This window comes from Fusarium keratoplasticum, chromosome 12 (assembly GCF_025433545.1).
Source record: "Fusarium keratoplasticum isolate Fu6.1 chromosome 12, whole genome shotgun sequence".
Lineage (NCBI taxonomy): Eukaryota > Fungi > Ascomycota > Sordariomycetes > Hypocreales > Nectriaceae > Fusarium > Fusarium keratoplasticum.
In genome coordinates, this window is record NC_070540.1 from 2269345 (window position 1) to 2282575 (window position 13231).

General features: G+C 50.7%; 4 protein-coding genes across 4 annotated transcripts; 1 reads left to right on the forward strand and 3 right to left on the reverse strand.

Annotated features, from left to right (window-relative positions):
* Positions 1 to 109: 109 nt before the first annotated feature.
* Positions 110 to 2325, forward strand: NCS57_01437000 (uncharacterized protein; the record flags this gene model as incomplete). The annotated part of the gene is made up of 2 exons (XM_053063974.1): positions 110 to 597; positions 666 to 2325. 2 exons carry the CDS (start codon positions 110 to 112, stop codon positions 2323 to 2325), a joined length of 2148 nt encoding a protein of 715 aa, XP_052907307.1.
* A 348-nt stretch (positions 2326 to 2673) lies between these two features.
* NCS57_01437100 (HET domain-containing protein) lies at positions 2674 to 4520 on the reverse strand (the record flags this gene model as incomplete). The annotated part of the gene is made up of 3 exons (XM_053063975.1): positions 2674 to 3920; positions 3980 to 4255; positions 4325 to 4520. 3 exons carry the CDS (start codon positions 4518 to 4520, stop codon positions 2674 to 2676), a joined length of 1719 nt encoding a protein of 572 aa, XP_052907308.1.
* A 1312-nt stretch (positions 4521 to 5832) lies between these two features.
* NCS57_01437200 (Abhydrolase-3 domain-containing protein) lies at positions 5833 to 6861 on the reverse strand (the record flags this gene model as incomplete). Its single annotated transcript, XM_053063976.1, has 1 exon — positions 5833 to 6861. One exon carries the CDS (start codon positions 6859 to 6861, stop codon positions 5833 to 5835), a length of 1029 nt encoding a protein of 342 aa, XP_052907309.1.
* A 574-nt stretch (positions 6862 to 7435) lies between these two features.
* On the reverse strand, positions 7436 to 9045 carry NCS57_01437300 (MFS domain-containing protein; the record flags this gene model as incomplete). The annotated part of the gene is made up of 3 exons (XM_053063977.1): positions 7436 to 7959; positions 8007 to 8469; positions 8524 to 9045. 3 exons carry the CDS (start codon positions 9043 to 9045, stop codon positions 7436 to 7438), a joined length of 1509 nt encoding a protein of 502 aa, XP_052907310.1.
* Positions 9046 to 13231: the final 4186 nt, after the last annotated feature.

Consider the following 13231-nt stretch of genomic DNA (forward strand, 5'->3'; position numbering starts at 1 on the left):
TGATGCATAAATATCCCCACAGCTGCCACTTGACATTTCCTCGAGGCTTGTGAAAACGCGCCTTTTCTCCTTCAAAGCAACCATTATTGCTCGTTGATAGACTGTCACCATGGCAGAACAAGGGTCATATGAGCTATTGCCCAAGACTCCAAGGCCTGCGGTGCAACCGGTCTCGCCCGATGATCGAGACGCGCCAATCTCGCCACTCCTGCCGACGCACCCAGCCAATGCGCTTGGCTCGGCAAAGGGCAAGACCAACAAATTCCGGGTGGTTTTTTCTGTGTGGTCATTGGAACTCGGGTCGCTTCTCCTGAGTCTGTTATCATTTGCTTGTTTAATCACTCTACTATTTGTCTACGACCGCGAGCCCATTTCAAAATGGACCAAGTTTCCACTGTCTTTGAACGCCGTCATTTCGATCCTTGGTACCATTTCAAAAGCTGCCCTAGCGTTTGTTGTTAGCATGTGCCTTTCACAATGCAAGTGGAATTGGGTTGGGAACTTTGCTGAGCCGTTGGTTGACTTTGACCGATTTGATGCTGCAAGCAGAGGGCCTTGGGGAAGTGGCCGACTTCTTATATCCATGGTACGACGCCCGTAAGTATCACCTTCTCTGTTTGCCTTGATTAGCCCCCATTGAGTCATAAAACTGACTTGACATGTAGCCACTGGGCTTCCCTGGGTGCGCTCGCAGCACTTATTCTGATTGCATTCGAGCCTTTTCTCCAGGCTATTCTCACCTTCAAAGACCAGACCATCAGAGTCGACTTGAGCGAGCTGAATGAGGCTGAGCCCACCATTGGAAGCTGTTCTGTCTTAGATGCAGGAAGCTGGACTGGTACAAACCAAATCGCTCTTCTCAACGTCCCCTTCACCGGCTCGAACGGTAAAAAGCTGCTATATCAGGCTACCGTTGGCCGAAGGGTACGCGTCGACATGGGAATGACGGCTAGTCTTTGGAATGGGTTCTCCTATCTTGTCACGGCGGACAGTCTCTCACCATCGTTCTCGTGCAGGACAGGAAACTGCACGTGGGCTAACTACACTTCGCTGGCCCTCTGCTCCAAGTGCCAGGATATTTCTCAACATGTCAAGAAAACAACAGGCGTTATCAAGGTACCCAAAGGGATCAGTTCAAGCGGATGGATCCTCGGAAAGGGCGAAGAGCTTCCAGACATCAGCAACACTATCCCCGAGGCCAACATGCGTCAGGTTGGGAAGACGCTGGACTACACAAAATACACGGTTCCAGGAATTAACCTGAAAATATCAAACTACAACGGAAAGACGAGGAGAGTATCTGAAGATGAGAATTCGGCATATCCCGATACCTACCTCACGACCACAGCCACGACAAACCCAGGGAAGACGTTGTTCTTCCGCGACTCTCGCACACTAGCCCTTGCTATTCAGTATTTTGAGGCGAATCAAACTTGGCAAGACAACGAAACTACGTGGGAAGATACCCCGGTTACGGCAAAGGAATGTGGCCTCTACTTCTGCGTCAACCAGTATGAGTCTGTGGTAGAGCAAGGAATTTTGAAGGAAAAGGTGCTTGCTTCCTGGGCGAACAAGACCCTCGATTCGTACACAGCCAGCGAAGGAGCACAGAAGGAGTATATGAAGTACAAGAACAACTCTCTGGATTTGGCCCCTGGATATGTCATTGTGCCTGATCTACAGATCTACATCCCCGACAAGGATTTTCGCGCTCGCTCAGCGAATCTCACCCAGCAAACATTTAACATCTCCCAAACGACAGTTGTTTCCCTTATTGAGAGTCTCAAGGAAGGATTTTGCGCCCGAAGCAGGAACGGCACTGAGTGCGACTGGGAGAACCAGGTTCTCGTCTACCCGTCTCTCCCTGGCGATGGACCACCAGGGTTCATGTTTGCGCTAGGCGAATCTACCGATATCCCGGGAACTATTACCAACGTGGCATCAAGTGTGACCAAGTGGATGCGAGATCGCAAGTCGAGATCGCCACCAGTGAAGGGCGAAGAAACTAGATCAATCGTCGTCACGAGGGTTCGATGGGCATACTTGGCATATCCCACAGCGGCGCTCCTTGTGGGGTTCATGTTTGCAATACTGGCTATTTGGGAATCCAGTAACCTGAAGCGCCCTGTTTGGAAGGATAGTGCTTTGGCCACGCTTGCGTACTCCCCTGACGGAGAGTTTAGAGAAAGGCTCAAGGAGGCGGCAGTTTCTGGGAAACTATCCGAGGTGGCAAGAAACACGAACGTGAGTCTGGACTATCAAATGGGGCATGGAAAGATTGTATCGAGGGGAGAAAGGAAACAAGGTGCAGAGATTCCATGCTGAGTGTCGAGCTGGTAACACGGATCTAGTATCGTCTTGTGAGTCCCTTGACCACTTTTTTCGTAACCACCACACCGCTTACCGCCTTCAGCTGAGAAAGCAGGATATGACGAAGTATGATATCATTAATCTCACAGAAGTCGCCGCCCACCTTTGGCTTGAGAGCTTTCAATGCCAAATGTCGTGAAGATGCGGTCAATTGAGACAATGTCCACACGTCGCGAGTTGCCTCTCTGAGCTCTGATGCATTTTTTTGGGAATGAAGCTCAATCTGCATTGCAAACGTCACTACTCTGTGATTGACCAAGCGATTTGCAGTCACCATTGAATTGATTGTAGATTTAGGTACACTCAAATAAGATCGATAATGCGTCTTTCTTCGCTAGACTCAGGCCAGTTTCTAACCACGCAACCAACGCGTCTGTAAATTGCGCCGTCAACATGCTCCAAGACCAAGCCATGGCGGTGTTGCACCTGCAGCCACCAACATGACCGCGCTTTCGAAAGACCAGCCTTGTCACCGATGCTATAGCAATCCAACTTCAGCACAACATCGGAATTCGTACCTCGGAATGCACCTAGCAGCCAAGCCTCCGGGTTTGGAACTCTGCTCCCGTGAACCAGACGACCTCGTACACGCAGCCGGCCCGCAGTAACTTGGCCCAGTGGCACCAAGGCAGAGCGGAGTGTCACACCGCAGTCGATGATCTCCAGGTGCAAGACCTTCGTGCTTTGGAGTGCACCAAGGGTCAAACCACTACGTGGGTCAAGAAAGAGAACCGGACACTCGACTGACGCCCAAGACCAGCTTGGGGCGCGGTACGGGATGCACTGCACGGGGTGACTCTCTCTTGGAGCTGCGAACCAGATCAGCTGATCAAGCAGATCATCTTCCCAAAGCCCTGCGAGGTATCTTCCAGGCCCGCCTCCAGACTGGACGGAGAGGTGGTGAATCTGGCTTGCCAGTGCTGAGATGGCAGGTAGCTTGTCCTCTGGAAAGGTGAGATTGCGGTGGCTATAGACGGCTACCATGTTTTTCCAGGCTTCCTTATATGGGTACTGGCTGCTGTGTTTGGGAAGAACCTTGGCTACTACACTTTGATGTTTTCGTAACCACGAGTTCCATCCCTGTATGCCTTGTTCACATCGCCAAGTCATGGTTGATGTGCCGTATGTCAAAGCCCGTCGGCAGAGAATTTGTTCTTGATAAGCCCAAGCACGGCGGTCCAAGGGTTCGGGAGAGGCGCCGTTATCCCAGATGCAATACTCAGCGCTAATAAGATCCACCACATCGTCTGGGAAAGCCATTGAAAGTTGGAATTGGTATGACACGACATCCGGTTCTAGGCAACGTGGTTGAGTGTTCGATGCTAAAAAGCCTTTGTCGGAGCTACGCGCGTTGGCTGCGATGATGGTGACTGAAGCATTCTGGTAGTATTGCGCCATCTGTCCGATTTCGGCGCCTTTGTCTTCAACTGAGTCCTGGATGATACAGAATGCGTCGACCCAAAGATACTTGAGACCAATTTGCCTCGTAACCGTAATTGCGTCTTGAATAGTACGCGGAAGGGCCGAAGTTGCTAGACATGTGGGGCGATCTAGAGGAGTGATTAGCAGACCTGAAACCGAAATCGTCTGCCAAGCTGTGGTGATGTACCATTTGATAGAGGAGTTCCGGATTGTGAGTTACTGCCCCAGCAATAGCTAAGGGCGGCATACTGGCCGTATTCGGTTTGTGCCTCGTGTATTCTGACTGTGTTTTGGTTTTGCAGATCAAGTACGCGTGTTGGCAGTGGCACGGGCACCGGGCGTGGACAAGATTGGTGGTGGGTATCACAGTCCGCCACCCACGACCTGATCTTTACAAAAGCAGCGCTGGAATGCACATTGAGGTCACAGGACCGAGAGCTAATGTAAGCGGCTGCTTGATCGCCTGATCGGAAAAATGGAAATGTGAATTAGATATCGAACCACAAGTCCGATGCGAGAAGGGGGCACTTACCGGGACATGCGTAAACCTTGAACCTGAAATGGCTGTGCATAAAGTCTCGCGCCGAAATTCCAGCACCGACTATCCCTCCGTGCAGGAGTATCTCATGTATATCGTAAGCTGACTTTCTCATGCCCTCGGGTCGAAGAAGAGCCTGGACGTTGAGGATTGTAGTCGCTGTGTCATGGGCATCGAGAAACCTGGCCATGGGCCAAGTGAAGGAGCTTTCATCCTGTAGAGAATGCAGAGCCAAGCAAAGAAAGATGCTGCACATGCGGCAAAAAGAATATTCGGCAGAATCATGTAGACTTCGGAGCGAGACTTGCAGGCTGAATCCTTCTCTAGATATGGCGTGATGCAAGCATTCCATATCTGCCGTGATGCCATAGCATCTAGCACAAGTATTGGGGCGTTTTAGGGCATCTCTCATCCAACTTTCGTGATTTCCAATACCGCAGACATCCCCAACAGTCCGGTCAGGGAGAGACATTGGATACCTAGGTTGAGCTGGGATGGATTGATCAAGACGAAGTGGGTGGGTTGACCTGCGACAGGCGGGGGTGGACGTACCTAGCAGGCGGGAGGTAAACTTAATAGTGGAGGTCAAGAACCTCGGATCAGCTTCGCGGTTTACACCTGATTGGCCAGAGTGGGACGGCAACGCGTACGGGTATTAAATGCCCGCGCTCAACCAACAGCCTCACCAAGATATGGTGAACAGGAGAAACAGGAAGAGAATTGTTTTCGACTTCTGTTCAATTCAGCTTTAATTTTCCTTGAATTTTTAAGCCTTACATATGGTCTCCTTTACTCTGGTAACCAGAAGTACCTATGTGGGTAAGAATGGCTCATGTGGATAACTATATATAATAGAAGTAGAAGGATTAGTTTACGGTATTGGGTTTTAATGCTGTCATTCATTGATACCTGCATCGTTTTATATTGTGGCTGGTGGCCTTTTCTGGACGTGTTGGTGAAGATAATAAATAATAACAATAATAACAATAATAACAATAATAACAATAATAACAATAATAACAATAATAACAATAATAACAATAATAACAATAATAACAATAATAACAATAATAACAATAATAACAATAATAACAATAATAAGGAGAAGAATAAGTCTCGTTCAACCTCGATTGTAAAACGCGCCCCATTACAATCCCGAGTTAGAACTTGCAGTACACCAGTACATGCCTTTGAGCAACGCTTAAAATATCTTAGTTCATAGTGTGATAGCTCAGAAAGACACTGGTGTGCAGTCTCACGGCCTAAAGTATCTGGGTAACTGTTGACACACTGCCCTCAGCCCGCACTTTGGGTTCCTTAGCCTTCCTAGGCTAAGCACCAGCCCATCTGAGAGCGGCAAGAACTCAGTTGCGGAAATGAACATAAGCCTGAACGAACTTGGGTTTCGCCTCCTAGTCTATTGGTATGCTACGAGTAATTAAAATTGACGAGGGGTAAACAATGCAGACAAAGACACCCAGTTCAGATAAAAGCCTAAGAACCTAGGCGTTCAACAACCACTCAATGCCCTTGATCATGTTCTTCCAGTAATCTTGACACCTGTCCAGCTCAGGCCAGTTGGTCCAGAACATGTGTCCATACCCTTCATATAGCTCAAACCGGGTGGGAGCCTTCCACTCTTCTTCCAAAGCCCGCTTGTAGATAAGGGCATGATCTCGGAGAGGATCCAGTCCCGCGACCTGGAAGAAGGTCTTGGGTAGTTTGTGCTTTGCTTCGGCTGTAGGCGGATACCACTCTTTCGCAAATGGCGAGAAGAGAGGTGAGCGAACGTCTACCTTGAGTAGCGTTTCGATGAAGCTGCCGGCTGTAGTATCTTCAGGGCTCTCAAGAAGAGGACCCAACACAGGGTCAGATCGGTTGGCCCACATACTTGTGTAGTCTTGTCGGTATTTGTCCGGCACAATCTCAGGCGGGAGAAGGTAAGGCACACAAAGCCATTGACCAGTGATGGGAGGATGTAGCTGCTCCTTGATGGAAAGATGAACCAATGACGCGGCGATGTTTGAGCCAGCAGACGATCCGCCGACCATGAAGCCTTTGGTTGGGTCTGCCCCAATCCCAGAAGCATTGGCAGCAGCCCACTTGAGAATATCCCAACAATCGAGAACACCGGTAGGGAAAGGATGTTCGGGTGCTAATCGGTACTCCACGTTGAGACAGACTATGCCGAGATCTCTGGTAAAGTGCCTGGCGTTGGAGTCTTCATCCGCAACATCGCCCATGACCCATCCACCTTCATGAAAGAGCACCATGAGAGGTCTCTTGTCTCCATCCATAGCTGACCGATAGTACTTTGTCGGAATTTTGTACCCATCTCGCGCTTCTATAAAAATGGTGTCTTCAATGACCTCTGGTATCGGGTCGGGCACTGGAAGCATATGCTTCAAGCTGTCCAGGTGCTGACGTCGTGCTGCGCGGTTTTCGGGGACGAAGGGGAAGCCTGGGAATGGACGCTTGGCGATAGCTGCTTGCAGCTTCGGGTGTCTCTCGGAAAATTTGGAGTCTGTCATGATGCTCAATTTGAAGATGTAATGGGAGAAAGGATCCTATACAGAAATGACAAATGTTCAAGTCGTCCTTATTGTCGCAATGGAGGGGATGCCTGGGATGATCTTCAACTGCGGAGTCAAGCTCTCACTAGCGAATCATTTTGGCCCCCAAGGTGCTTCGTCAGCGAGAATCATGCCAATGATGATAAGAAGGAAAATTCGGGGCAATGGCTTGGGACCCTTATTGGCATTTACTACCTGAGGTGGAGTGGTGATTATCTCCTAATGTGGAAATACGCATCGTGGCACGAGATCGCCGCTAATGGAAATAACACACTGCACTCTCCAGTAGTTAACTACCTACATGTGTAGAGGAACAATTTCGCCATGTCTAGCAATCAAATATTGCCAGGACTTGCGATCAAGTGGAAAGGGCATCTCAAGGTATGTGGTAACTCGAATCAATCTGGAATTGAAGACAGGGTAACTGTCTTGACAACCTATCTATTGTCTTACGCAATCCTTAGGCGCTCCATAACCCTATGCCACCTGTGGATAGTATCAGTCAATCTTAACACCAGCCCATGAAATCCCTTTAAGTCGTGAAAGGGTTGTAGTCAATGCCCAAACGCTCAGCCTCCTCGCGAAGCTTCTTGTTCTTCCTGGTCAAGTGCCACTTAACCACACTGGCCACAGCGATACCAAGACCAGCAAAGACAATTTGAAGGATCATAGCCATGGTGTAACGGGGCGCATCCTTATCAGGGAAGAAGTAAGGGGAGATGACGTTGCCGAGGTGGCCAAAGATGTTGACAATGGCACCACCAGCAGCTCGCTTCTCGGGAGTCTGACCAAGAGTCGACACGGCCCAGGTGTACTGCAGGGTGTTTGCAGAGAAGCAACCGGCTGCGTAGAGGAAGGTCATGGCATATCGGACTGAGGCATTGCCAGTCGCAACAGTGACAACGAAGCCAGCAACTGAGCAAGACAGGGGGATGATGATGTGGAAACCACGTTCACGACGGCGATCCGAGTTCCAGGCGACGAAAAAGGTGCAAAGGGTTCCCCATACGTAGGGGGGAGCAGTCATGAGCAAAGCCTGAACTCGGCTTCCGAAACCTATTTCTGTCAGATATAGTAGATGATAGAAGATCTTTGCCACATACCAAGTCCGTTGACGATCGTGGGGAAGAAGTTGTTGAAGCCATATGAAGACGTGATGAAAATGTTCAGGAAGAGGAACATGTACAGCTTGAGATCCGTGACAGCAAGCTTAAGTCCGTGCCAGACAGTAGACTTGTCAGAGAACTCGACTCTGTCATCGAGGATTCGGGCGGCGGCGACCTTGCGCATATCGGCCGTCATGTACCACATGGCACCACCAGAGGTCGAGTCGGGATAGTTAGGCAGGACAAAGTAGGCAGTGATGGCGAAGAAGCCACTAGCAGCGCCCTCGAGGATGAACAGCCACTTCCATCCAGCGAGACCCATAGGGCCATCGAGGCCAGCAAAGACTCCAGCTGCAATTAGTCCCGAAAAGGCTTGGGCGAGGACCAGACCCGAGTAGAGAAGGGCGACACGAAGGGCGAATTCTCTTCGGGTGTACCAGCACGACATGAGGAAGACGGCCTATGGACAAAGAGATTAGTAAGTCGTCACAAGTGGATAGTATGTTGGACATACACCAGGGAAGAGAGGTGCCTCGACAATGCCAAGAACAAACTGAACAGCCCAGAGGCCGCCAGCGCTTGTGCAGACGACAGTCAAGGCTGAGATGGCAGACCAGATGAAGGCGGCGGCAGGGAGGTAGATAGAAGGTCGAACTCGGGTAATCAACATGTTGGAAGGCAGCTGAGCAACCATGTAGCCGACAGTCAAGATGGCAACGGCAGTCTGATAGTCTCCATCCTTGAGGTTGAGATCCTCATTGAAGCTGTTGAGACGGGCCTGGGCAATGTTGTTGCGGTTGAGGTAGTTGAACATGTAGAGAATCCAGAGCTGGGGAAGCATCCACATGTCGAGCTTGCGGACGATCCTCTTCTCTAGCTCCTTGGTGTTTTCCATGCCAAGGCGGGCCACATGGTTGATGTCGGCGATGACCCCGGTCTCGGCCTTGGTAATCGAAGGGACTTGGGTGAGAGTAGCACCGTTCTCCTCTTTCTCACCATTGGGATCAGCCCCGGAGGTTGTTTTGATTTCGGTCATTGTGAGAGAAGAAGGCCTTGAAGGCAAAGACTGAGGAGGAGGGGGAGGGTTCGCAGCAAGATGTGCGGTGCTGAATCATGTAGCAGGATGAGACATACTTTCTTCTTTATAGCTATCCCGTGCTAGTATTGTTGGATGAAATCTTCTCCGCAATACGCTCTACAAGGGTCCTCTCGTCAGACTGTGGAGGATCTGTCGCTCCTTGCCCCATGATGGAAGGTGGTAAGATTCTTGGCCTCCAGCCAAGGAGAGCCAAGGGAGAAGACAAGAGGCAACCCCAAGATCCAACCAATATGAGGGGCAAGGACAAAGTCTTCTCCGCAATCTCAGCACGGGGTCGCCCGCTTGAGACTGCGGATCCGGAACAACAACACTTGGCGTACGACTCACGTCTCGTGTTGTTACCCCACGATGGAAGCGCCAAGGTTCTAGAGGCGGAGGCCAAGCCAAAGCCAAGGGAAGAGCCAAAAATTTGCACAGATAAGCGGGGAAGCATGTCATCTCTCTGACAGACACACACAGCACAACTCCAACTTCTTTGGTGTTGTATCGAACGGTGGCTTATTTCTCGGACGTTGCTTCGGCAGATTCTAGGACCATACCAAGTTGGTCTAGCCACCCACATGATTGTAAATGCCTCGTTGCATATTTGGAGAATGCGGGAATTAATTCTTTACCCCAGCAGCTCGCGCAGGCCCCTTGCTCTCCCAGCGCCTCACCCGCGGCTGCCTGTCCACTCACCGATGACAGGCACTCACCGACGGCAGCCGACCTCACCTTGACGGAGGTTACGCCGTACGCTAGCGGTCTTGAATTTCTCCGCCGGCGGCTATTTCTTTCCAGCTCTCGGCAGTTACATAAACGCTTGATATACAAGACTTTTTGCGCCCATGGGGAAGCCCCCTGCCAAGAAACCACCAAGAGATGATATCTTGCGGGGTAAAGACGTCGTTTACAGATCACAATGTGCACGTCACAGAGAAAAATGGTGTCACGACTCTAAACTGGGAGAAACCGGGATGGCTCCTATCCATCGCGTCAGCCAAGCTGCTTGGCTCCGTCGCGGTGCGACAACCCATAGCTCTCACCGCGCGGACTGTAGTGGTGGTGTTGCCTATGGGGAGACACTATGGAGTTCTGGCGAGGCAAGCGGAAGCGAGAAAGGCGGTATCTTACGACCCTAAGCGCCCGGACTCCCCGAGGCCAGGATGCCGAAGCGACCTTGTGCCGGCCTCCAACAGGGAGTAGCCGCTTGGCGACGGGAGAGCAAGGCCATAATTGGAGAAAGATCTCCAAAAATCAAGGCTTGCGGTATTAGAAGTGAGGCCGCCGGTGGCGAGAACTAAGACCGACACGTATGCCAAGGTGCTATCACGCCATCAAGTTGTATTGCCAAGTCTAAAGGCTCATGCTGCCTCCCATTGTTTGTTGATGACGAAAGTGAAGGAGAGTCATGTCTTCCATGATCGTCGTAGCAATGACTAGAGAGTCTACTAGGTAATGAGAGCAGCACAACATAAATATCTTGATGAATTCCTACAAATCCCTTCAGCCCAAACGCTGACTTCAGGTCATTCCGTTTGATGAAATGCAGTTGCCACAGACGACGGTGGAGAAAGAGGGGGAAACAAGTGGAGAGTGCATGAGACCTTCAAGGGTATGAGTTTGATAATATGGATATGCCAAGCAAAGAGGATGCACCTTTTGAGCACAGTCGGATGCTAAGGTGGCCAACAACCCGCCATCAACAACAAGAGCTTACGGAGTGCTCACTGTACGTTTTCGTTGTGTTAGTGCTGTGTTATGTCTATTGGACTGCTCCAAATCCCTCCGGAGCCCTCTCCAAGCTAAAAGCTTTCTCTCCGTATGTTACCAAGTACTACGTCGGATGAAACAAGACACAAGCGGTCTCAGCTCAAGATGGGAGGGCGGAGGCCGATCACGGACTTCCGCCCGGAGGTTCTCCCCCTTTCCCCGCACCCGCAGCGGAACCTCTTTACCGCCAGACGCCAAGAGACGCGAATCCACCTCCCAGACGGAAGCGAGCCTCGGTCTATGGTCCCTCGGCGGAGGTGTGTGGGGATGGTGGCATGCTTAGTTCAGAGTTTATTTTCTCAAGAGGCTCAAGCCAAGGAAGACCAAGTCCTGAGTACGCCCATTTACCGGAAGGACGGCAGATTACGGAATGCCCTCCCCCAACCGTTTCTGCAGAGTGTTTTCTAGAAGCACGCTACATCTGCATGTATGTAGGTGCACCACACGTTCATCAGCTGAGGCATGGCTGACTGAAATTGGGACGGATCCGAAGCTGAGCGATTTATGATTTATCCAGGGCAGGGGTCTGAAGAAGGAGGAATACCCGTGAGCCCCATATTCAATCTGGCCCGCCCTCTCGCATAAACAAGGTGCAAGGATCAGTAATGTTAAAAGATGGGAACACTTGTCTCTCGCCACTCATAAGCCGTCTATAGAGATGAGCATCTTTGCTGCAGAATTCCTGTAAAGAATATTCGTCACACCGTAGGGGTCTTGACTAAACGATCTCCATGACCCCCGTACCCTGTTATGGAGAAGAGATGCACCGCGTGGAGTAGGCTATCTCCTTGCTTGCGCGAAGACATCCAACGCGTACTGGACCCACTTTTTTCACGTAATGACGAGGGTACGAGCGGGGTACGAGAGGTCTCTTTGAAATCAATTACAGCCAAAACACCATAGAAATTATTTTGAAGAGACCTATGACTTCCCAATCAGTCCCTGGCCAGGCACTTAACGCCGCCGACCCTAGTAGTTATATCACAGAAGAAAATAGCCGCCGTGAGCAACCTGACGATTTCACCTGCAGACCCGTGTTCAGCCCGACCACACGCTGCGGCGCCTACTTCCTTCCTATGGAGATGCCCTCACGAGACCTAGAGGTCAAGTCACTGCCCCAGACGCCTCTAGAGCTTTTCCAGCTTTTCCTACCTTATTCCCTCGTTAAAAGCTGGGTCCATTACACCAATTCCTGGGTTCAAAGCTTGCTCCAAAGTCATCACTTGGGCCCGGCAAGCCGGCTGCGAGGCTGGTACGAGACCTCCGTTGCAGAGGTATACATATGGCTTGCCATCCTGATTTATATAGGAATTCATAAGGAATCTACGATCCACCGCCATTGGGAGACTTCTTCGCTAGGGCATCAAGGCGCTGACCATAGTATACGCAAATACCTTACATACGACCGCTTCCAGCTTCTTCAACGCCACATACGAGTCTTCAACCCGTTCAATATCGCCGATACACAGCTGCCGAAGGTATTCCAAGCCGTGGATGACTGGTCTGAGCACATACAACGTGTGTCTCTCGAGCTATGGACCCCAGGCACGAATATTGCTGTGGATGAGTGTATGACCCGCTTCACAGGGAGGTCATACGAGACAACAAAGGTCCCTAATAAACCTACGCCCCTCGGCTTCAAGTCTTGGGTTGTGGCCCAAAAAGGCTTCTTCTTACGGTGGATTTGGCACCAGCCAAAGAAGAGATACGGACCAGTTGGTCTTCAGAAGAAGCCGCGCCGGCACCCAAGGAAGAAGAGCCAATTTCCTAGTCAGCTACGCAGTCAGAGACGAAGAGATCTATATACGCCTCTCAACCCGACTCAGAGCGTGGTCGTTGCCCTAGTTAATAAGCTGCCAAAAGCCAGATATCACGTCTTCATCGATAACCTCTTCTCATCTGCGAATCTCTTCACACATCTTCGCCGGCTAGGCCACGGGGCCACAGGCACAGCCCGCCGCAACTGTGGCATGTTCAAGCCCTTCGTACAGCTCAAAGTTGATGACACTGCCGGCCGTAACCTTCTTCGGTTTGGCGAGCTTCGAATAGCCCCAACAGTTGATCACAAGGCAAGGTCTTGAGACTAATTTACGTGTGATTCCCTTACTAATTTGTCTCTTGGCTTGGCAGGTCAACCAAATCGCGTGGAAAGATAACGCCCTCGTGCTCTTCCTGACTTCCGTGTTCAAGGGAGACGAGCTTGTCAAGCGGAAGAGGAAGCGGCCAAATACGATGGAAGCTCGTGCACGGCCGATACAGCTTTTTTTTGGTGAGGAAGCTGTGAAGGAATTCGAGATTCCTTCTTTTGCTGCTACTTATAACGACGAAATGAATCATGTGGACCGAGGAGACCAACTGAGGGCATCGCTAG